The sequence below is a fragment of the Herpailurus yagouaroundi genome, unplaced genomic scaffold (genome assembly GCF_014898765.1).
Source record: "Herpailurus yagouaroundi ecotype Mexico unplaced genomic scaffold, PumYag 192, whole genome shotgun sequence".
NCBI classification, from domain to species: domain Eukaryota; kingdom Metazoa; phylum Chordata; class Mammalia; order Carnivora; family Felidae; genus Herpailurus; species Herpailurus yagouaroundi.
The window spans coordinates 24,852,982-24,877,323 of NW_024412423.1; the positions used below are offsets into that span (position 1 = coordinate 24,852,982).

At 41.1% G+C, this 24,342-nt stretch overlaps 2 protein-coding genes across 5 annotated transcripts in view; both read right to left on the reverse strand.

Annotated features, from left to right (window-relative positions):
* Nucleotides 1-38: 38 nt before the first annotated feature.
* LOC121010760 (bromodomain-containing protein 8-like) lies at nucleotides 39-5,605 on the reverse strand. The gene is made up of 4 exons (XM_040444581.1): nucleotides 4,822-5,605; nucleotides 4,655-4,723; nucleotides 1,052-1,229; nucleotides 39-482 (listed from the first exon to the last, which is right to left on the reverse strand). The coding sequence occupies exons 1-4, from the start codon at nucleotides 4,836-4,838 to the stop codon at nucleotides 432-434; spliced, it is 315 nt and encodes a 104-aa protein (XP_040300515.1). The 5' UTR covers nucleotides 4,839-5,605; the 3' UTR covers nucleotides 39-431.
* A 189-nt stretch (nucleotides 5,606-5,794) lies between these two features.
* LOC121010756 (bromodomain-containing protein 8) overlaps nucleotides 5,795-24,342 on the reverse strand; it is a 27,065-nt gene continuing 8,517 nt past the window's right edge. The window contains exons 5-23 of one of the 4 annotated variants that reach the window (XM_040444573.1): nucleotides 23,795-23,917; nucleotides 23,591-23,671; nucleotides 23,106-23,170; nucleotides 22,186-22,322; nucleotides 21,442-21,660; nucleotides 20,907-21,051; nucleotides 19,808-20,017; nucleotides 19,118-19,398; nucleotides 18,327-18,779; nucleotides 16,649-16,742; nucleotides 16,400-16,446; nucleotides 15,413-15,627; nucleotides 15,142-15,234; nucleotides 14,882-14,950; nucleotides 14,287-14,464; nucleotides 13,229-13,333; nucleotides 8,156-8,434; nucleotides 6,626-6,886; nucleotides 5,795-5,978 (exon numbers count right to left, since the gene is read on the reverse strand). In XM_040444573.1, the coding sequence (XP_040300507.1) occupies nucleotides 5,820-5,978; nucleotides 6,626-6,886; nucleotides 8,156-8,434; nucleotides 13,229-13,333; nucleotides 14,287-14,464; nucleotides 14,882-14,950; nucleotides 15,142-15,234; nucleotides 15,413-15,627; nucleotides 16,400-16,446; nucleotides 16,649-16,742; nucleotides 18,327-18,779; nucleotides 19,118-19,398; nucleotides 19,808-20,017; nucleotides 20,907-21,051; nucleotides 21,442-21,660; nucleotides 22,186-22,322; nucleotides 23,106-23,170; nucleotides 23,591-23,671; nucleotides 23,795-23,917 (3,214 nt within the window). In that variant the 3' untranslated portion in view covers nucleotides 5,795-5,819. Of the gene's footprint in view, nucleotides 5,979-6,625; nucleotides 6,887-8,155; nucleotides 8,435-10,656; nucleotides 11,056-12,698; nucleotides 12,744-13,228; nucleotides 13,334-14,286; nucleotides 14,465-14,881; nucleotides 14,951-15,141; nucleotides 15,235-15,412; nucleotides 15,628-16,399; nucleotides 16,447-16,648; nucleotides 16,743-18,326; nucleotides 18,780-19,117; nucleotides 19,399-19,807; nucleotides 20,018-20,906; nucleotides 21,052-21,441; nucleotides 21,661-22,185; nucleotides 22,323-23,105; nucleotides 23,171-23,590; nucleotides 23,672-23,794; nucleotides 23,918-24,342 lie in introns of those variants that run through there. The other 3 variants (XM_040444574.1, XM_040444576.1, XM_040444575.1) reach the window with 3 other exon arrangements.

Here is a 24,342-nt window from a genome sequence, read left to right on the forward strand (position 1 = left end):
AGACAGTATATGTAAGAAACCCAAATCAAGTACCTTACTCATTCCACCAGATACTGTCCTTTAATACAAGATTCTGTAATCATTAAAAAGCAATCTATAACTTGTGAAATAACATTTATTTACAGAGCAGTTATAAGACGTTTAATTTAGTTACATCTAAATCAAGCCTATGGAACAAAGCTGTGGGCAACATTTATGGCTTAGCCCCAAATCTCAGCTTTCCCTGTTTTATGTTATGTCCACAGGCACCTTTGACTCCTTGGTTGTGAATTAAGGCATTTTTCTTATTAGAAAAGACAACAGAGAACTGGTAAACAAGTACTGGGATCTTCTGTAACTATCAATAAGAGGTCCCAAATCCAGAAAAGGTCAGGATAGCAGTTCCTGGTTAACAAAAGAGGTTTTCCAACATCCACAGGCTTGGCTGGTTCTCATTCCATACTATTTAAGTCTCTTCTTTTGTCTAACCAAACACTCAGAACCTACAAAGACAAGGTAATAGCAAGCTATGAATCTTAAAAATTACAGAGATTTGACTGTAATTTTATTTCTTTTTCTGCAGTAAGATCTGACTATGCTTTTTTTCTTTAAAGTATGGTCTTGCCCAGAAAAGAAACTCTCTGTCCTCTTTTGGCTACCATGTCTTACCCCTATAGATGAGACAGTGTGAACATACGTTAATATCAATAGGTAGAGCGACCAAAAAATGGAGTGACTCCAGTCTTTGGTTTGCATGGTTAGCCCTCTGATTTGAGGCTCCGGAAGTAGGAGCTCCTGTTACTTCTGTATTCCCAACTCTCTTGAGACTTCTTCACTGCTGCCTGTATTCCTATACTACTTTACTTCATTATTCTATTAAAGCTGGTCCTACAGAGGTTTAGGGTTTTCCAAAGCAGTAGGTACAACGTTAGTACCTCAGGGCTTTTAATCACCTTTAAACATAAACTCTGAGAACACAGGTCACTTTAACATCACTCTTATTCTCAAACTTACTAAAATCAGATTCCAGAGGCTGTACTCCTTCTTCTTATAACTCTCTTACATACACTACCTGAATCTGCTCCAAGACTTCTCGTTGCATCTCCACAGCCATATGGTACACATGATGATCAGAGTCATTGTACATCACAGCATTTTGGAACATCAGCATCAGGTCTCTCTGGAACTGAGCCATGGTACGAATCCGTCCCTTAGACAGATTCCTTTTCAGGCTAGTTAAGTCCATGGGTCTACAGGTGGCCAAGAAAAACGAGAGAAAATCAAATTGTCATGGTGAATATGTGGGACCTAACATGCTCTCATGGAAAACCAGCTCTCCAAGTAGTAAATGAAAATAGCAAATAAAACAGTAGCAAAGATAAAAATACCCATCAGACGATAAAATGCCAAGAGCAGCTAACATTTGACTTCTTACAATAGGCCAAGAGGTGTGCTAGGTACCTTCTACATTAACTCACTTATTCTCTCAATAAACCTATAAGCTGGCGCCTTATTATCACCAATTGGCAAAGAGGAAACACATCTAGAGAGGCTAAATACTTGCTCAAAGTCACATAGCTTGGATTCCAATTCAGAGGCAGCCTGACTCCAGAGCCCACAAGCCCAGCTACTATACTCTTACTACTGTAGGAGGAATGCTAGCCCCAGGTACCAAAGTTGTAAAGAGCTCCAATGATGAGTCACTCCCATCGTACTGACTGACTGACTGTTTACAATGTGTAGTCATATACTTGTTTAATCTACTTCTCTTACTACATAATCAAAAGTTAAAAATGTCCTTCTCCTTGTGTGGAGATAAAGAGTGTGAATCAAGTCAATGTTTACCTAAATAATTATTTAATGAGACACAAAAAGTGGGTATATAAGAGAAGACACAGCAGTGTACAAAGAGGACTGAACTAGAAGTTAAGAATCGGGTTTAGCAATCCCTATCATAATAAGACTAGCATTCTTCACAGAGCTAGAACAAACAATCCTAAAATTTGTATGGAACCAGAAAAGACCCCGAACAGCCAAAGCAATCTTGAAAAAGAAAACCAAAGCTGGAGGCATCACAATCCTGGTCTTCAAGTTCTTATTACAAAGCTGTAATCATCAAGACAGTATGATACTGGCACAAAAACAGACACGCAGATCAATGGAACAGAATGGGAGAACCCAGAAATGGACCCACAAACATATGGGTTTCCTGCTTTGACAAAGCAGGAAAGAATATCCGATGGAATAGAGACAGTCTCTTCAGCAAATGGTGCTGGGAAAAGTGGACAGCAACAAGCAGAAAAATGAACCTGGGCCACTTTCTTACACCATACACGAAAATAAACTCAAAATGGACGAAAGACATAAACGTAAGACAGGAAGCCATCAAAACCCTGGAGGAGAAAGCAGGCAAAAACCTCTTTGACCTCAGCTGCAGCAACTTCTTACTGAACCCATCTTTGGAGGCAAGGGAAACAAAAGCAAAAATGAACAACTGGGACCTCATCAAAATAAAGCTTCTGCACAGTGAAGGAAACAATCAGCAAAACTAAAAGGCAACAGACAGAATGGGAGAAGATATTTGCAAATGACATTATCATATAAAAAGTTAGTATCCAAAATCTATAAACAACTTACTAAATGCAACACCCAAAAAAACAAATAACCCAGTGAAGAAATGGGCAAAAGACATGAATAGATACTTCTCCAATGAAGACATCCAGATGGCTGACAAATAAAAAAATGTTCAACATCACTCATCATCAGGGAAATATAAATCAAAACCACAATGAGATACCACCTTACACCTGTCAGACTGGCTAACATTAACAACTCAGGCAACAACAGATGTTGGCAAGGATGCGGAGAAAGAGGATCTCTTTTGCACTGCTGGTGGGAATGCAAACTGGTGCAGCCACTCTGGAAAACAGTATGAAGCTTCCTCAAAAAATTAAAAACAAAACTACCCTACGACCCCAGCAGCTGTACTACTAGGTATTACTCAAGGGATACAGGTATGCTGTTTCAAAGGGCCACATGCACCCCAATGTTTATAGCAACGCTATCAGCAATAGCCGAAGTGTGGAAATAATCCAAATGTTCACCAATGGATGAATGGATAAGGAAGATGTGGTATATATACACAATGGAGTATTACTCGGCAATCAAAAAGAATGAAATCTTGCCATTTGCAACTATGTAGATGGAATAGAGGGTATTATGCTAAGTGAAATTAGTCACAGAAAGAATATACGACTTCACTCATATGAGGAATTTAAGATACAAAACAGATGGAACATAAGGGAAGGGAAGCAAGAAGAATATAAAAACAGGGGAGGGACAAAACATAAGAGACTCTTAAACATAGAGAACAAACAGAGGGTTGCCGGAGGAGTTGTGGGAGGGGGGGAAGGGCTAAATGGGTAAGGGGCATTAAGAAATGTACTCCTGAAATCATTGTTGCACTATATGCTAACTAACTTGGATGTAACTTTAAAAAAAAAAAAAAAAGAATCTGGCTTAGATCTAGTTCTGCTATTCACTGTTGATCACTCCCAAGTCATGAGCACCTCTGAGCCTTACTTTCCTTATCTAGAGAATGAAGTAGTCTGTCTCCAAACGTCCTTTCCTGATCTTTTACACAATTTATACACTAGTTTATGACAGCATTTTAGGTGAACTATGCTATAAAAATCCAAAATAGTGCTATCAACCAATGTGTGTAAATAAACATTTGGAGTAGCATCTTTGCCTTAGCATACCTACAACTGCTTGAATGAATATAGCATTCTTTTCAAAGTTTCATTCCAGGGGCGCCTGGGTAGCTCAATCAGTTAAGCATCCAAATCTTGATTTCGGCTCAGGTCAGGATCCCACAATACATGAGATCAAGCCCCACACTGGGCTTTGTGCTGACAGCACAGATCCTGCTTGAGATTCTCTCTCTCTCTCTCTCTGTCCTCCAACTCAAAATAAATAAATAAACTTAAAAAAAAAAATATAAAGTTTTGTTCCAAAAGAGCAGTATCAAACAGTATCAAAGACTAATATAAGATGAATGGATATTACTTAAAAATCAATGCTGAAAAGAAAACAGCCTATTATTTATCCTTTGTTCCCTGCATTCCTTCTCAAATGAAGACCAAACTTACCGTAACTTTACAAACTTGTTCAGCTGTAAAATATATCTTGAGTTTATAACTAATGTAAATGAAATAAAGAAGTAATCAGGGTGCCTGGCTGACTCAGTTGGCAGAACATACATATCTTGATCTCGGGGCTGTAAGTTCAAGCCCAATGGTGGGTGTAGAGATTACTTAAAAATAAAATCTTTATGGGCCGCCTGGGTGGCTCAGTTGGTTAAGTGTCTGACTTCAGCTCAGGTCATGATCTGGCAGTTCATGGGTTTGAGCCCAGTGTTGGGTTGTGTGCTGACAGCTTAGAGCCTGGAGCCTGCTTCAGATTCTGTGTCTCCTGCTCTCTCTGCCCCTCCCTCACTCATATTCTCTCTCTCTCAAAAAAATAAACCATTAAAAAATATATTTAAAAAGTAAAATCTTTAAAAAAAGAAAGAGAGAGAGAAAGAGAGGAAGGAAGGAACTAATAAATGGGAAATAAAAGTATGAAAAGACAGATATAAAAGCAACCAACCTTTTTCGACCCCTTTTTCACTGACCTTTTCACCACATCCTTGTATCCCGGGGCCTGCCTTTCTGATACAGGCTTCAGAAAAGGACTGCTGAACCTGTAAAGGGACAAACTCTGACAGGGTGAAGAAACCCTGGAAAGTCACTCTAAATGAGAAGAGTGGCTGTGAATGCCAAGAGTGGTGTGGAGACCTACCTGTGACTGGCAATCATCTTCCAGACTGGCAAGAGAGTCTTCTTAAATAGCAAGTGATCCTGAACAGGGTCACTCTGGCCTAGTTCAGACCTATGGGATAAAACAGGACAGAAAGGAAACAGTAACTTCACAAATGGTATTCTGTCTCTCCCAGGTGGCTAATGAGATTTTCTTAATACATAGCACTTCTAGTTAATATCTGAAGGGAGTAACAACATAGGAGTAAAAACATATTTAATGCTTCCATAAGAGACCCCAAACTCTATAAATATTCTCTTAATAATCACTATTAACCAAAAGTAATATCAAGTTTTATATTTCAAGTTAAGAGAAGCTGCTTTAGTATTTTTGAAAGAAGATTTTGAGTATTAGACTTGAGGGGCAACTTGACTGAGCCAGGTTTCCTGAACAAATAAAAATAGTAATTAGAGAGAAAAGTTATTTATGAAAGAGATTCTCAATGTTGATGAAACAGTTTTTTTTTTAAGTAGGCTCTACACCCAATGTGGGGCTCAAATTCACGACCCCAAGTAGAGTTGCATACTCTACTGACTGAGCCAGCCAGGCACCTGGAACAGATTTGTTTTATAAGAGGAAAACATACAGACTTCTATTTGTACAATAAAATTATATTTAAATCTACTTCTAGTGTTTTGCAATTCTAATTTCCTTTAATTTATAAAAGTAATCCATGTTCATGGTAACAAATTCAAATAGGCATAAATAGGGGCACCTGGGTGACTCAGTCGGTTAAGCATCCGACTTCGGCTCGGGTCATGATCTCACAGGTTGTGAGTTCGAGCCCTGCGTCGGGCTCTGTGCTGACAGCTCAGAGCCTGGAGCCTGCTTCACATGCTATGTCTCCCTCTCTCTCCGCCCCTTCCCTGCTCATGCTGTCTCTCTCTGTCTCAAAAATAAATAAAAACTAAAAAAAAAACAAAACCAAATAGGCATAAATAAAAGTCTGAATCTTAACAACCTTGGATAAAAATCCATACTTACGACTTTGAGGTAGCACGGCTGAAAAGGATATCCACCAAAGGAGTCTCCTGAATGCTGAAGCCATCATCACACTCACCTGAACAGGGCTGGTCTTCCAACTCTGACACATACCCTTCACCCTTGTCCTCCTCTTTGGATTCTTGCTGAATCTTCCCCTGAGAATGCCAGGCAACAAAGGAAACTTTACAAAGAGATTTACTATCTGCAAGCTAATTCTACCTGCACGGGGTAAATGAAATCTGACCTTAAGATGAGAAGGGTCAATTATATAAAGCTATAAAAGAAATCAGAGAAAGGTGACTTAACTAGACCTACATCAATGATTTCTTGCTAACAATATGTCTGGAGAAGTGTGATTCCATACCCCAAGAAAAAAATGAAAAAGCAATATACTAATTGCTAGATGGATGCTGTATTCTTTTAAAACTGTTAGCATGACATGTGGACCTTAAGTTAACTAGTCTAGTGGATCAGACAATATTAACGACAATGGCATTCTAAATTTTATTCATTGCTTACTATGAGCCAAGTACTAAGCTAAGAGCTTTACATGAAATGTCTCATTTAGATTTCATAGCAAACCTAAGGTAGAGAAAGCACCATTATTCCATTTACAGCAGAAAAAGCTGAGGTTCTAAGATGTTCACTGACACACCCAAGGTCACACAGCTAACTGGTGCTAAAACCAGGATTTGAGCCCAGGTAGCTAACTCACTGGAGATAACCTATATGCAGTAACCACTCTGTTCTGCCTCCCTGGACAGAGGACCAATCAGTCAGATGATTTAAGTTATCCACTTACTTCTTCACTCTCTGTGCGTAGTTGCTGAATTGCACAAACATCTGAGGGAGCTGGAGCCACCTCTGGCCTTCCATCTTCTCCCAGTGACTTCTTAGCTACTAAGGTGTCTACCCAGGCTGAAAGCTGTCCGGGCTCTCTACATGGTTCTTCTCCTTCAGTAGCTTCAATTTCCCTTCCCTCCTGTTTGGCACCAGACGAAAGGCAGCAACCTTCACTTGATTCTTTGCTGCTAATGCACAGTGGCTCCATTAAATAAGCTACCTGCAATCATAGTTTATTATTAGATGCATAGGAACACCAATAGAAACGATCATCTACATATGAATAATGTTACATGATTATACTGTGAATGTGACTAAGTTTGAGATGGAAATGGATTAATTCATTCATTCCATCATTTAAAATGTATAAAATATCGGAGCACCTGGGTGGCTCAGTTGGCTGTGTCCAACTTCAGCTCAGGTCATGATCTCGCAGTTTGTTGGTTTAAGCCCCGCATCAGGCTGTGCTGACAGCTCACAGCCTGGAGCCTGCCTCAGTTACTGTCTCTCTCTCACTGTCCCTCCTCTGCTTGTGCTCTCTCTCAAAATAAATAAATAAACATTAAAAAAAATAATAAAATGGGGCGCCTGGGTGGCTCAGTCGGTTGAGCATCCGACTTCAGCTCAGGTCATGATCTCATAGTTTGTGGGTTTGAGCCCCATGCCAGGCTCTGTACTGACAGCTCAGAGCCTGAAGCCTGCTTTGGATTCTGTGTCTTACTCTCTCTCTGTCTCTCCTCCACTCACACTGTGTGTCTTTCTCAAAAATAAATAAACATTTAAAAAAAATTTTTAAATAAAATGAATAAAATATCTCATATACACAGACACTGGACTAGTTGCTAGGCACCTAACAGTAAACAAGATAGATATCGTTCTTGCCTCTTCAAGAAGCTTGCGTTCTCATTGTTCACGTTGTGTCAACCGTGATCAATTGAGAGTGGCAGTCTAGAAAAATGCTGAAAATTTTTATCCACCATGGACAATCCAGATAGAAGGAACACAACACAGGAGTTGGATTCTTGCTGATCTTTACCTAGGTTCTCCTGAATGTGTGAAGTTGCCACACAGACTCTGTCCAATTTAGTTTATTGCTGGTGGTAAACCTTAACGAAGGTAATAAGGACACTGCAAAATACTGCCTTCAAGTCACGTTATAAGCTTCAAAAAGAGTCTGGGCATTGCCTCCCATAACTCAGAAAAACAAACTGCAATGCTATTCATAAGGTGGTCCTACACAGAGAAATCCCACTTCCTATGACCTTGGGCTTCTAATACCTGGAATCTTAGAACATTCAGCCAAAAAGTACGTATTTGGCACACGTTTTGTATTAGCACCAAGTGCTAGAGACATAGCCATTAACTTAGTTCTTGCCACTATGGAGCTTTTTTTAGTCAACAATATCAAAAGTGGTAGAAATGTGTATGGGTAAGCATTCTCTTAGGAACTTGGGACTTCCAAACTTTGGAATCAATGGCTCCCCATTACCTCAGAAAGAAAGTGGAGCAGATTCTGGCAGCTGACTTGCTCTGCCTCTTCCTGAGATTCCTCACTGCTTCCGTCCCCCACAAGCAGCTCACTAGGTTCTCTCCCTGGGCTGCTTTCCTCTAGTTCCTCAGCCCCTGGCTCCTCTGTTTCTCTCCAGCTTCCCACATCAAGATCCAGACTGGAATCCCATGAGCTGAAGAGGGACCTGCAGTCGTTGCTCAGCTCAGAGTCATTGGGATAGTCTTGCTCTGAATCCAACCAAACCCACTCATGCCCCATCTGTAAATACACAGAAAAAAAATGCATTAAATTCACTCACATCACTGTTTTCAAGACGTTTCCATCTCCAAAGTTCAGTAGAAAGATAAAGGAAAGGAAATTTCTTTCTACTCACCATTAGAAAGAATAAAAGCTAGCTGAAGGGACACAGGAGAGGAAATCTTTGTCATTGGGAATAAAATGAAAAAGCCGCATGTCAAACAGTTAAAATAGGTTAACAAAGGTATTACCCAGTAATTCTTTCTTGGGTTTCCTTATACTCGGAAGGAAGGAAGGAAGGAAGGAAGGAAGGGAGGAAGGGAGGAAGGAAGGAAGGAAGGAAGGAAGGAAGGAAGGAAGGAAGGAAGGAAGGAAGGAAGGAAGAACAAGAGCATAGTTAGCTAGTTGAACAGAATTCCTCTACCCCAAATCGCCCTTAAACTCAATTGGAAGGCCATCCATTTGAAAGACAAGAGATACTTTGCTCAATGTATAGGCATTTTAAATTTATCAACCATTAAATCCTCAAAACATCCTTTAAAATTACCTGAAGCACCCTCCAGATCATATTTATCGCTCACTTCTCAGAATGAGAACTGCAATATCAAGTTTTAAAAATACCCTTTCTCATTTACACGATCCTGATTTTCTTACCCCTTTATCCTCCCTTTTACAAGTTTCAAGAAATCCTTGTCTTCTATATTGCTTGGCCTCTGCTTCCTCATGAATACTTCCTTAAAATAATGTCTGTATTTTAAGGTTTCAACTTTGATCAGATGACTCCTATTCAAATGGCTCCTAAACCTCTACCTTTACTTATGTGTATTCTGGTCTCATTTTTCCATGCATCCAAAAGTCAATTCCCTTCAGGTGCTCTACCACCTGCTTCAACTCAACATTTCTAAAACTCATTATCACTTCCTGAATATCTCCAAAATCATTTGCCCTACCCAATTACCTTATGCCCACCATCAACGCCATTTACTTAATCCTCTTTCCTTCTCTGGTATTCAGTAAGCAAGCCCACTTCCCCATTTTCATCCACTATTTTTCTCAAAGTTCATCCTCTGTTCCGGAATAAATGTCATAGCCTCGTGGTCAGTGTCTTGATCTTTAATCTAATCTGCTCTGCCAAGCTCACCCATCACCTTCTCTGCCAAGCCAAAGTCTTATGTCCTTTAACGGATCTCCTCCACAGTCCTCTCCAATTTTTAGGGCCTCACTGCTTGCATCACATGCAAGTTTGTAGACTGCTTTGAGAATATACTACAGTTACTTAATCTTCTAACTCCTGGATTGACTGAACTCTTTTCTATCACTTCACAGGAACATATCTTCTACTTCTTGAGCATCATAACAAGCTATATAGTTCAAGCCATAAAGATCCGCAACTTCCAATAACTTTCTTAAACACATCTTTCTTAAGGAGGTTCTACATTCTAGACAATACCCTATGTCTATTTCTTTTTTATTGACCTATTTCTTCATAATAAGGCTCATAACTATTTCGTTTCACAGTTATTTAGTAACAAAATTTAGAATAAACTTAGATGATAAATTTGTTAACTCTTACATGGATTTTAGCCTTCAGATAACAATGAATTTATTATTTTTATTTTTTTGAAGTTTAGTTTTTGAGAGACAGAGCATGAGTGGGGGAGGTGCAGAAAGAGGGGGACACAGAACCTGAAGTAGGCTCCAGGCTCTGAGCTGTCAGCACAGAGCCCGATGTGGAGCTCAAACTCAAGAACCGCGGGATCATGAGCTGAGCCAGTCAGATGCTTACCCGACTGAGCCACCCAAGCTCAACAATGAATTTTAAACTACACATAAACCCTACATATAGAAATAGGAAGTAAATAGTATAATGTCCTAAAAATATCATCTGCAAAGACAGTACACTAGGTAGAACCGATGTCTGAGAAAAAGGTCAGTACGACCTATGTCCATGCTCTAATCTTCTTCAAAAGCAATGCCATGAACAGAACACTGAGAACTTTGTTTTCCCAAACATTCAAGAAAAGCTTAATAAGATTATCCTCATTGCATGATGCAACACTTTAAAACATTATTTCTAAATTTAGTCTTGGTTACTTACCTTCTCCAAGCAGTTGAACAGCTCATATTTATAATACCACTCCCCCTGCAATAATCTCGTTTCCAAAGATGATAAGACAATTATCATGCAGAAAAAAACCCCACAAGTTTCTCATTCGCATACACAGAGAGAACACACCAAAGACTAGGCTTTTCTTTCAGAGTTTATTGTGTATTGTGTACACACACATTTCACAGGTGTTTTTCTGGTTTTGTTTTTTTAAAAAGTCTGTACACTTCACAAGACAGTACAAACTAGCTACAATCTGCTAGCTACACATTAGGACATTAACACAGCCCATGATTTTTGCCCTAAAACAGGCAACTGTGCTACTCCAACTCTCTGAGAGAGATTTCCCCAGCTCATGTCACATGGCCCAGATGCCTCTTCTGTAACTTCCACTTCTGGAACTGGGCCCACAAGCCCAAGCTCTATCTTGTTTACTTCTACTTCAGGTTCAGCTCAGTGAGGGTACTCTGAAGCTTCACTTTTTCATCTTCATATCTGCTTCAATGGCACAGCGGCGCCCCCTGGTTCCCCCATCCTAGATGACAGGCAGACAAAGAAACGGAGCATGAGTACAAGTTGCTGAGGAGGTGAGAGAGAAGTTGCAACAATATTGGGAATTTGGTTTCATGGGGAAAGAGGAAGAGAATCAGCAGAAAAATCCAGGATATGAAGGGCATAGATCTGTCTTCCCACAGAGTGGGCTAAAACTTCCTGGCAATAGTTTGTGAGAGGTAATGCAGGACAGAGTATCTTGCTCCTGCCCACTACAGAGGTCACTGGGGTTCACCTGGGGTCCCAAAGAATGACTATTAGTCATCCCACCCAGGCCCCAAACCATGTTCAAAGGAAGAGGAAGAGTAAAAGAAAGGTGGGAGGGTCAGAAAGGGCAGTGGATAGTGAGATTCTTGGCTAACATACCTGTCCAGCTGTTGGTCCCTATAAGAAAGGCCTTTCCTGCAGACTGACCCTGGCACTAGTTCCCTAGCACCTCCTGACAGTTGTTTTCCATGAGATCAGGACAATCAGAAGGCTTCTTTCCATTTGCTGCTCTCTCCCTGCAGCCCAGCTCCTTCCTCTCGTGCAATACTTTGCTGTCTTCAATAGATAAAAGATCCTATTAACCAGCTTTCCAACAGCCAGCCAACTGCTTGGGGGATCCACAGTCATTGTTGCAGGCCAATAGGAAAGAAGGGAGATTACAGTGTTCCGTCTGTGGTACAGGCTGAATGAAGCCTGTAGGCAAGATGAATCAGTGAACACTTTTGCTGGGCTAGGCCATTTTTACATTCTTAACATGCAAGGACTCTAAAATTTTAAAAGCTCATGAACACAAGTTGCCTTTGAGGCAACATGAAGAATAAAAATACCACCTTGCATTTGTATAACACTTTAATTTTTTTCAAGCCAGTTCCATACTTATTATCTCATTTTATCCTCACAACATCCCTGTGAGGTAGGCTGGACAGGTACCTCGTTATATGAGCTCCATCACACAGATGAGGAAAACAAGGCTCCAACGGATAATACAGTGAGTTTCAGAACATGTGGTTTTCTAGCCTGATGTTCTTCCATTACATCATGCCTCAATGCCCCATATGAACACAGAGCCAGAGGATTGTTCAATTTACAGAGGAAAACGATAATTGTTTAGGGCTAGCTTTACTAAGTTTATCTCTAATTCTACCAGCCACTACTATATGTAGTGGTCACTGTTCCTAAGAGCCTTATCTTAAGTTGTATAGAGTGTTTGTGTATCAGGCATCAGTCATGCAACTTAATATTAGGGGAAAAGAAAATAATTATGTGCTGGGCATCTGCTGGTATGAGGAACACTTTTTAGAAGCCAGCTAGTATCGGCTGCTCTGAGCAATCATTTATTTGTAAGAAAAGAATTGGCAAAAGGTGGAGTCAAGAAATGAGGAGCAGATGCATCCTAGATCCTTACCAAGAGTACCTCATTTCAGCCCAGTGAACTCATAAATAGTCCCTACCCAGCCCACACACACACACATGCAGAAAGACAGAAATGCAGAAAAGACAGTTTCTTAATGACCTGAATAAAGAGAAGTTCAAGACACTGCCACGGTCTGCATGTTGGATTTCCCTCTGCCACCCACCCCCAGCAGGAGCTGAGAATTTTTGTGGCAACACCACCCCTTGCAGCCATTCAATACTTACAAAGAGAGAGAGAAGGAAGGCAGGAGAGCCCATGGGGACACTGTCCTGTTAGAGGACAAACAAACACTGATCAGGTTCCACAGAAACTCTCAGCCACAAGCACCCCAAACCTCAGGACAGAGACACAAGCACCACATACACAAAGACAAAATTAAAAAAAAAACTCAAGAACAAGAGGAAAGAGAACCAAAAGCAGTCTGGCCATTATGCGTCTGGAACAGGAACTGATGGTCCCTGATTGCTGCAAGTCATTTCCCCCACCATGCAAGCACTCACGCAGAGAAACTAACAATTCACTCATTCAGCTCACAATTTCTTGTATGACTGGGCCCTTCAGTCACAGCAGGTTTCTTCAATGTTTGGATAAGTGCAAACCACCACCATCTTAAGATGTACACATGTCTATACACCACTGGAATGTAGCAGCCCAGCAGTTACCAAGTAGCAAGTAGTAACATAAGGCTCCTTAGATGCTTCAGACTTCTAGCACTGGAACACTGGCATACAAGGCTCCTTCTTGGTCTCCTCACCTTCTCTGAAGAATCCTGTTTGCGGGTAGAATCTCTCCCTCGAAGACTTTTAGCACTGATCCCAGACTCAGATGTCTGCATAATCAACTGTGTGGCGAGGAATTGCTACAGGGAAAAGAAACAGGGTTGGCCCCAAGATCTGAGCCAGTATGGAAGAATTCAGACACTTCTGGCTTGTAAACAGGATTTCATGTAGTACCCTTTTGCAAATAGCATTCAAACACTTCTCAACTGATTACAAGTTTTGCATTTTAGGTTTTAATTCTAGTTACATATGCTAAAGGAACTAAAAATGCTAAATATGTATAACCTTTTTTAAAATATTAATATTTGAGAGAGAGAGAGAGAGAGAGAGAGAGAGAGAGAAAGAACAAGTAGGGGAGGGGCAGAGACAGAGGGAGACACAGAATCTGAAGCAGGCTCCAAGCTCTGTCCAATGTGTCAGCACAGGGCCCGACACGGGGCCTGAACTCCCAAGCTGTGAGATCATGACCTGCACCAAAGTCAGATGCTTAACCTACTGAGCCACCCAGGCGCCCCTAAATACACATAACTTTTTTTTGGCCATCATACAAAATAAGTATCTCTTAAGGATGAGAAAGAGAAAAAAACTTGAACCAAAAGTCATTAGGTAATTTACTTTAGCAGACAATAGACAGATAACATCCCTTGGAAGCCCAATATCCCAAAGGGTGTCTGGTAATACTACTATAGAAGTCGATTATCTATGATGGAAAGAATAAACTATATCCTGTTTACTATGTACACACTTGATATAATTTTTAAAAAGGTGTTTACCATTTTATAAATGAATTATTTAAAAATTTCAGGAAACTGAAGTTATTTGCCTAAGGGAGAATATTCTCATAACTCTTTTACCAAGCCAACATGAGAAAACCAACATGAATCCAGCAAGAATAAAATTTTATGTTCCTAATTGTGTCCCTGATGAATATTCTATGTAAAAGCCACAGCACCCTTTCTTGACATCAGTATCAACCCTTCACCTGAATATTTTCATTTCATCCTTGCTAAAATACTAAAGATCCTCAAAGTACCTGGATCTGCTCTAAGACATCTCGCTGCATTTCTACTGCCATATGATAGACATCATGGTCTGAGCTATTATACATTACAGCATTCTGAAACATCAGCATAATGTCACGCTGAAATTCAGCTGTGCTGCGAATCAGTCCATTTTCAATGTTTTTCTTAATAGTTGACAAATCCATAGGCCTAAAAAAAAAAAAAAAAAAAAAAAAACAGGTAAATGGAGGAGAAGAGGACCCAAATGGATCTGAATATATTATTACCATATACATCTTCTCATATATACCCTTAGTCTTAGCTGCCAGGACTCAAATACTAACCCCCTCACCCCCAAATATGCACTTAATCCAAAAACCAAAGTTAATCTATACAGTAAGTATTGGCTGGGAAAGGTAATAAAGGGGGTTCTGGGAAAGGTAATAAAGGGGGTTCTTTTAGACTATGTTTGGTGATCCAGCCACTGAAATGATTAGCTTACCACCTGGTTACCTTTACTCACATCAAAAACATTTGCTTTAAACTTACTGTCTAAAGCAAAAATCCATTAAGACTAAACAATTTACAATTCAGGCAAGTCAGTATGCTGAATGGATCATGGCTTACCTCTGTACAATGCTATGGTAGCCAGGTGCTATATCATCTGTAACAGGCTGCAGGAAGACATTGGCATATCTGTCCAAAAAGAGTAAGGTGCAATTACTTACTTATCCTTCAGAAGCAGGTGAGGGAACATGATTTAAGTAGCTAAAGGTTGTAAAAGCCAATGCCACCAATCCCATATAAACCTACTCACTCTTCTCTAGTCACAAACATGCAGGAGGAATAGGAGAAAATGTTCCTACTGACTGGTAAAGCTCACTCACCTATGATTAGCTGCAGCTCTCCATACAAGCATGATAGCTTTCTTCCAGATTTTCTGTGCCTGAATAGCTTCTTGATCCTCACTACAGACAGAGCTGAAATAAAAGAAGAGAGTCCCATTAAGCAGAAGTCAAAAAAAAAAAACCAAAAAACAAAAAACCTCATCATTTCTTGTCAACTATTAGTTCCAGACCAAGAAAGAGAAGATGAAAAAGACTCTCCCACTTCTCACCTCCACTATCTTGGCCTCAAAGAAGAATCTCAGATACTCACAACTGTGAAGAAGCAGGGCTGCTGGGGATGGAGTCTGCCAGTGTATGGGACTGCAGCGTAGCATTGTGTATGCTAAAGCCATCATCACTCTCGCTCACAGGGGGTTCGTTATCCATTTCTGACAAATAGCCTTCTCCTTGATCTTCTTCCTTAGCCTCCTCGAGGCTGGCCGCTTCACTGACTCCATCTTCCTCCTCATCCTCACCTGGGGCATCCTTAGACACAGTGTGCTCCGGTCAACAAATGCAAGCAAAGCTATCCAGCAAAGTGTCATTAAACATGATCTTTTGGGTTAGATCAGTTCTAGAAAATGGCCTCACACTGTTTCCTGACTGAGCTCTCTATCACTTATACTACCATCTACTTACACTAACTGATCAAGTTTAATTTAGAACCTGGACAAAGAAGAAGACCCAGGATCTTTTTAAAAGGAAGAAAAAAAAAAGCTACTTACTTAAGACTAAGCTAAGAGGCGTTCCTTCTTTCCCCTTGCTCTTGAGAGGAACTCTGACCCTGGGTACAAAGTTATCAAAAATAGTTTTTATTTTGTGTCTCATCTGATGGAGCAAGCTCACATCGCATCACTTTAAATGTTTATTACTGTTTATAACTACTTTAGTAATTCTAAAAAGAAAACTCTGGATAACTTTCTTTGGATAGAGTAATAATTTGATTTCTTGTATTTTCTCCCTGACTCTGGCATCCCTATTTACTCCAAATCACTCTGAGGTATCAAAGTTTCTTTGTGCATTATAAATGCAAAAGAAAGCTCTGTGTGAAATTCACATATTCTTTCAGATGGGAAGCACATGTGGCCACAGTACTGCCAGTATGCCTGACTGTCCACTGCAACTTTTCCCCACGCAACTCCTTTAACCAGTCTCATCTCAGAAAAAAAGATGCACGTTCACTGAAATTTATTACAAAGGTAGTGCTATTGGGAAATCTAGTCACACAGCAAGAGGAATAAAGAAAAGTCTGAAATACCTTTATCTGGCTTCCAAAAATAGTCCCTGATTCTTCTTTCAATGAGTCTGCAGAGGAGAGAAAGACTACCTGAAGATTTTTCCACCTTAGCCTTCCCCTTCCTATGGACAATAATCCCCTGCAGCTCTCCTTTCCATGCTGACCTATTCTACCTCCTCTACTTGCCCACAACCCACAATCCCTCAAGAAGCCTAAGCAAAGGATTTCAAGTTAGTTACAGAGTTAAGAATTCCTGGGCTTATTATTTACCTGACATTTCAAACTTGTGCTGAGTCTCTGCCTCTAAAGGATCTTCAATGGGATTTGAGCCATGTGATGGAGACAACATGCTTTCAGGGGATGCCTGAAGACCAAAAAGAATACATACCCTAAATACTGATACATCACTTCAGCTACAGAAGTTTATTTTTTCAATGTTTATTTCTTTTCAAGAGAGAGAGAATGAGCAGGGAGGGGAAGAGAGAGAGGGAGATATAGAATCTGAAGCAGACACAGGGCCCAAACACATGAACTGCAAGATCATGACCTGAGCGAAAGTCACATGCTTAACCGACTGAGCCACCCAGGCACCCCCAGAAATTTATTTTTTAATGATCAGACTACAGAAGAAACTCTTAGTCCTACCCACGTAAAAGGAATCTAATGGTCACCTTACAAGGAACAGGATAAGCATATATAGCAATGATCACACCTACAGACTATGGCCACATCAACCATGTGACAATTCAGGAATGCAACAGGAAAACCAAAGGCCTAAGCATCACTTTTTTTTAAACGTTCATTTCTGAGAGAAAGAGAGCGTGAGAGGGATAGGGGCAGAGAGGGAGACACAGAATCTAAAGCAGGCTCCAGGCTCCGAGCTATCAGCACAGAGCCTAACGTGGGGCTCAAACTCATGAACTGCGAGATCATGACCTGAGCCAAAGTCAGATGCCCAACCAACTGAGCCACCCAGGCACCCCTTAAGCAGTCACTTCTTATCTAAAGTATAACCCTCCATCCTCCCAGGTCGATTTTATTTACTTATTTTTTAAAAAAATTTTTAAAGCTTTTCTTTAAAAAAAAAGTTTGAGTAAGAGAGAGAGTGGCCATGAGCAGGGGAGGGGCAGAGAGGGAGAGAGAGAGGATCCCAAGCAGGCTCTGCACTGCCAGCGCAGAGCCCGATGTGGGGCTCTAATCACGAACTGTAAGATCATGACCTGAGTTGAAACCAAGAGTTAGACACTTAACCAACTGAGACACCCAGGCGCCCCCTAATATTTATTTATTTATTTATTTTTTAAAGTTTTTTTTTTTAACGTTTATTTATTTTTGGGACAGAGAGAGACAGAGCATGAACGGGGGAGGGGCAGAGAGAGAGGGAGACACAGAATCGGAAGCAGGCTCCAGGCTCTGAGCCATCAGCCCAGAGCCTGACGCGGGGCTCGAACTCACGGACCGCGAGATCGTGACCCGGGCTGAAGTCGGACGCTTAACCGACTGAGCCACCCAGGCGCCCCTATTTTTGAGAGAGAAAGAGAGCTCGCACACATGTAAGTGGAGGTGCAGAAGGAGGGGAGAGAGAGAGAAAGAAAAAGAGAGAGAGAGAGAAAGAGAGAGAGAAAGAGAGAGAGAGAGAAAGAGAGAGAGAAAAAGAGAGAGAGAGAGAGAAAGAAAGAGAGAGAGAAAGAAAGAGAAAGAAAGAGAGAGAAAGAGAGAGAGAGAGAAAGAAAGAGAGAGAGAGAGAGAGAAAAAGAGAGAGAGAGAGAGAGAGAGAGAGAGATTGATTGATTGATTCCCAAGCAGGCTCTGCTGACAGCACAGAGCCAGAGCCACAGCTGGGGCTCAGTCCCAGGAACAGTGAAATCATGACCTGAGCCAGAATCAAGAGTTGCCTGCTTAACCGACTGAACCATCCAGGTGCCCCTCCCAGGCCAATTTTAAATACCTCTGTCTTCACAGTTGTAAGTGGAGTCTCATCGCCTTTCCCACCGGAAACATCTGCTTCAGCAATCTCTCCTGGGGCAATGTTTCTTGGTTCCTCATCTAAGTCCTGACTTCTGAGTTCTGGTGGCTCCATACTTGTGGCTGGAACAACTCCAGCTACTATTTCAGGACCTGAGATGCCTTGCTCTGGTTCTGCAGGTTCCATTTTAATCTCAACACTGGGCTCCCTGATGTCCACCAGTTCATGGATTCCTTTGTTTTCGGTTTCCTCAAAGTCCAGCCTTTCTTGCTTGACTGTCATCTCTGGTGCAGGGAGAGATACTGGCTTGTCCCGCTCCTGCTGGATAGGGTGCTCCCAGGGGCCAGGCAGGGACTGGGGATCATCATTCTCTTCACAGAATGACAGTGCTGCTTCTACTGCTGCCACATCCAGCACTTCAGGATGATCATCTACCTGTCGCATAATACATACACTGTTGAAGTCAAAGAAAGAAGCCCAAGTCCCTCAATTCTGTTAGCACCAAATGAAATGACCTCAATCTACAGGTTCTCTCTCCATCTTCTCCATGTAGCAGATGCAACCAATGGGCAGGCACCTGTCCTATGCAAACCAGTAACACAGGGATGGCTGTGAGAGGACTAATGTGAGCACCAAAGGGCTTCGGACTATGGAGATGGAGATGGGCAGAAGCAGGAAAAATGTTTATGTACCTACAAGAAGCAAGGAGAGGCTGAGGAGAGAAGCCTATGTAGGACTGATGAGAGATTCTTGTGGGCTCTGTGAATAGTTACCTTGTCCTCAATGATGGCAATGATGTCTCCAACGGTCTCAAAGTCCAGCTCTTCACCTGTGTAGGACACAGCAATATCCATCTTCTCAGCCAAATCTAAATCTTCCTTCCCATCTATGCTGGGAGGCTTTGATCCTCCAGGAGCCTCGGCTACCCCTGATCGGAAACACTCTTCTTTGATAGAATTGATGATCATTGAGATTTCACTGCTATCCATGGAAACAGTCACAGTATGTGGATCCCCCACAGCCTCCATGGGGACACAGGTGTCAGGCTGACTCACTGAATAACAGAAAGAGAAAAGAATTTCAGAAGCTTATCTAGTACCAAGTGACCACCTGGAGATCAACCAAAGCTATAGACAGATGTCAAGTACCCACACACTTAAGCTCAAAAAGTTACCTTAGATCTACATCTGCCTATGTTTTTTGGTTCTCACTTTTGTCTAGAAAGTAGGGTGAGCACACATTCTCAAGCCTACTCATATGTGTACACTTAGCCCCTTTCCCCCAACACATAAATGCCCGCCCACATCTTTTCATTCTTGTTTTTCTAAGGATAGAGATGTCCATGGAGAACAGGACACAAGCATCTGAATTGGAGATGATGCTCTTGGTCAGCTTTCTCTAACTGAAGCTCGAGATGAAATTTTGGATCTAGTGGCTGCTCAGGGCGTGGGTCAGGGACGCACCTGGAGCTACACTCTCAGGAGTGGAGACAGCCGGAGCAGAGGATGGTGCTGGCAGCGCAGGCATCATGACAATGGTAGCCTGGGACACAGACTCTACAGGGGGTGGCACAAGTTTAACTGGAGGTTCACTGGCAACAGTAGTGAAGGAAGCAAGAGGAGTGGTGAACTGTGTAGGACCAGCTTCTAAAAGCCGGGAAAGAGTAGGAGCACCTAACAAAGAGGTACACAAAATGAGGTAAGAGGAAAGCACATGAATACGAAGCAAGAGCCACTTTAAGACTCAACCAAGAAAAGTTTTAGTCTCAAAGGATGAAAGGAACTCTTCTTTTTTTTAAGTAAGCTCATTATCTATTTCCTTACTTTTTCCAAGCTTTCTAATAAAGATCTTCTTCCAAGTTAGGAATAAACCAAAATACTAGAACACACAGGGTGTATGAAAAACGGGTGGAAATTTTTCACTGGAAGAAAATCAAACAATAACAACAAAACCAAGAAAAACTGGTATGAATGAATCTGTCACTTCTGCTTCAGTTAAGCATGCTGTAAACCACCCAAGTTCAACACCATTCAAATATCAATAACTGAGATTTGATATTTTGTAAAGCTTTTCTCTTTGCTTTACTTTTTCTATCTCACTCAATTCTCTCAACATCCTTGTAAAGTACATTATGTTGCAATTAATAAAAAAGCAAACTGGATCTCAAGAGTTAAGTCATCTCGCCAAGGTCACAAAATCAGTAATGTAGGAAGCCTGAGACTCAAGTCCAGTTCTCTGGCTCCAAATCTTGATCCCCTATACTACAGCCTCAGATATCTCTAGCGCCTTTCCATAATTTTGCAAGCCCCAGAGAAGCAGCTTCACTATTCTTCTCATCATTATCTATGCTGTGGTCATCCAGAGATATTACTATTTAGAAGACAGAATGGATTTACAATCTGGGGAACTATGTGGTTTAATAGGTAAGGTAGCACCAAAAAAAGTTGGGCTTTACATCTAGGATTGACAGTTGCTTATTATCAGAGGCTAGAAACCAAAGATAGTCAATACTAAGATTAACATCTTTGAAGTAAAGTAGATAATGGAAAAGTATTGACTTACCTGAGGCAGCAGGGGAGGCTGCAACAGTGTTGGGTGTTTGCTGCATCTCCCCACCATGTATCATGGGAAGAACCCCGCCTACCTCCAGGAGGACACCTGTACTGTTCAAGTGGCCAGAAGCCACAGCCATTTCACTCTCACTGACCTATTAGGGAAGAACAGAGGTGAAGGATACACTCAAGCTTTCCTTTACTACCACTTCCCAAAAAAGCTTCAGCAGTTGACCAAACTTCATGAAGTTAATATCCATAGAGAATAATTTCAGACACAAGGGAAGCTCTACTTTTTAAAAGTTATTTGACAAGAGTTCTCTGTAGAAGAGAACCAAAACAGATGTGGTTTCAGATAACTCAGGACCCGAGGATACTATCAACTTATTGGTTTTTTGTTTCTGTTTTTGTTAAGTTAACATTTAATCAGGAGATCTCTTTCTCTTTTGAACTTTTTTTTTCCATGTCATATTTTAGGTCCCAGGCACTCCCTTCCAAAGTACTAAATCACCACAGCTCTCAAACACCCACAGAAGTCTCCATACCAGTCTGGGGCTAGTAGGCAGGAGGCTGCCCTTCTTCAAGAGCTCTGACAGCAGAGGGGAGGGGGGTGGAGTTGCTTTCTGTCCAAGCATCTTTTTCTGGGGTGAATCATCTGTTACTGGGGTCATGGGGGCTTCTAAGGGTGCAGAGCCTGGAGGAAGGGTGTCAGGAATCCCAGGAAACGAGGTGACTGGGGTACTCGGCAAAGTCCCAGGGGTTACCTAAGAGACAACAGAGAACCTTTATCTGACTTCTCATACTCTGGAAGGTTCCCTACTAATCTGGATGGGTTAGTGTGTCTAACTATTACTTTATTAGTCCTGAGTGTAACTGCCCAGAACCCTCTACCCCTCCTGCTCTCAGCCATATGTTTCTTCCAGGTTTCTCTGTTCCACCCAAACTCACAGTGACCCAAACATTCCACCCAACCTGCCTGTTACAAACTCCTTAACCACTACCAATATTATATTTACAAGAACACTATCCCTCATTTCAGCAGAAATTTTAAAAAACTAGTTTACTTACAAACAACTTCTTATTTTACCTATCTCTCAAAAGGTCAAAAGGCTCAACATTTTTAGGTCCATCCTTATCTTAAGAGCACAGAACATGGTAAATTAAGTCTTTGGCCTTCAGACCAAGAGAGGAAATTGCCTCTAGGCCAAAAGTGGTTTCCTCATCACTCAGCTCTCTGCTGGCTTATTGCCCCTTTGCTGATCAATTCCTGCAGATGAAAATATACTCACTCCAGAGGTGGCCTCTTCCATAGTGGTTGTGGTCAAGTCTCCAAGTGGATAATCACCTCCTGGGGAGGCAGAATCTATAGGAGAGCGGACCATCACAGTGGGTAATCTCCGAGGGGGTGTCTTTACTGCTTGACGAGCTAAAACATAAAAAGCAACAATTTTTAAGTTTTCAAGATTAAATAAACGAAACCGGTCACTACTCTGCTATTACATAAAAGACAAATAGGGATGTTGCCTAATTAAAGCAGTATTCTACTTGTGGGAGACAGATACCTTTTTTTTTTAAAGTTTATTTAAGTAATCTCTACACCCAACATGGGTCTCAAACTCACGGCCCTGAGATCAAATGTCAAATGCTCTCCCAACTGAGCCAGCCAGTCACCATGAGACAATCAACTTTTAAGACTCATTTTTCCTAAGCATAATTCTCACCCTAAGCAAACCCACTGAACTATCTCATAGGTTCTTGGAATAGGAAGGTGGCTTAAACATCCTTCAATATCCTCTTCAACAACTTATTATTACGATTTTGTTTTTAATAAGAGAAAAGACCTCACTGGCTCAGAGCTAGAGCTACAAATGCTTATATTCTTATCCAATGACTGGGCTATTCTTAATCTTCTTATAGAGCTTTGCTTCCTAAAAACTTAATTATATTAAACATCTATATTATCAAGCCTTCACGTCCTAAAAGGACCCTAAGTCTAGTGAGAACAGAGCAGAGCTCATTTTCCAAGAGTTTCTTCCTGGATATAAAGGGATGTTTTTATTGTGGTAAAAAAGAAGAGGACATAGGTAAGTGCGCAAATAAAATGGAATTAGTGGATTCTATGTTACAATATAGTCTTCAACTGTTATTAACATGCAGTACTGTATATATAGTTAACTGCTAAAGGGAGTCAGGAGGAGGTTCCATTTACCTTGATATGCAGCATCTGTAGCCTTCCTCTTTACTTCAGCCTCCTCTTCCTCCAATTTCTTTTTCCTAAAGCGGGAAGTAAGGGTAAGATCCTAGCCAGCTCTAACTCCTCCACAGGTCATAACACCCTCACAAAGAAATTTCTGCCAGGCTAGCACTCTATGGAGGAAAGGCCTAAAAAGGAATACTTCTCAGCAAAACAGGAAATTTTTAGTGTGCTGCCAAACTACCAGCTCTTCATTCAGGCAAACTAAAGCCACTTTTAAGTTAAAATTAAGTTGTATCTTCACACTGAAATATTCCACATTATTGTCTACAACTCATTCTCCCCTCCCAGCTACCAGGCCATGGGGCAGCTTTTCCCTTCCAGAATCACTCCAGACTAAAGGGATGGCAGATGGAGGAGATAAGCCAGAATACTTGAGGAGAAAAGGGGTAAAAACAGAGGAAGGTATACAGAAGGAAGAACAATATAATATAACCCACATCACAATGTCATTGCAAAGCTCATCCAGTCTGCTGTCCATGTGCCCAGCTTGAATTAGTTCTGCATCTCTTTTCAGCCGTCTAGAAATAAAGAGAAATGAGTTAACTGGGTCTTTTAATCTATTATTTAAAAAATTCTGATCAGTATCAAAAGTCAGCCCCTTTGGTCTCTCCCAACCATTTGGCATTCCCTCTGCTAAGTACCTATATTTTTCTTGGGTTTCCTTTATCACTTTCTTTAGCTCCTCAACTCGTTCAGCAGTCAATTTCCGAACAATGACATCTTCAACAGTCTCTACCACTTCGCCCTTTTCACCCCTTTTCCGTCTGTAGAAAATTTCAAAACAAAAACGCACATTTTCATAAAAGAACATTTGTTCCAACTCCCACTTGCTTTCTTTGAGCCTCGCCACCATCTAACCATAGATAACTTCTGCTCTATTTTTATCACCCAGTAATATTAATAATATAAATATATTATTTATATATTATAATCATATATAATTTTATATATATTTAAAAATACTTATTTATGTATATAAATATATTATATATATATTTATATATTATAAATAATATAAATAATATAAAACTGACAGGATTCCTCAGGAAACATTCTCCACTAAAGAGATGTGGCTTGGGGCGCCTGGGTGGCGCAGTCGGTTAAGCGTCCGACTTCAGCCAGGTCACGATCTCGCGGTCCGGGAGTTCGAGCCCCGCGTCGGGCTCTGGGCTGATGGCTCAGAGCCTGG

Coding starts and splice junctions, on each gene's coding strand:
- LOC121010760 (XM_040444581.1), bottom strand. Junction 1,230..4,654: donor TACAAGGATGTGGTGAAAAG/GTCAGTGAAAAA, acceptor GGCCACCTGTAG/ACCCATGGACTTAACTAGCC. Junction 483..1,051: donor AAGTCTTGGAGCAGATTCAG/GTAGTGTATGTA, acceptor TTGTCTTTGTAG/GTTCTGAGTGTTTGGTTAGA.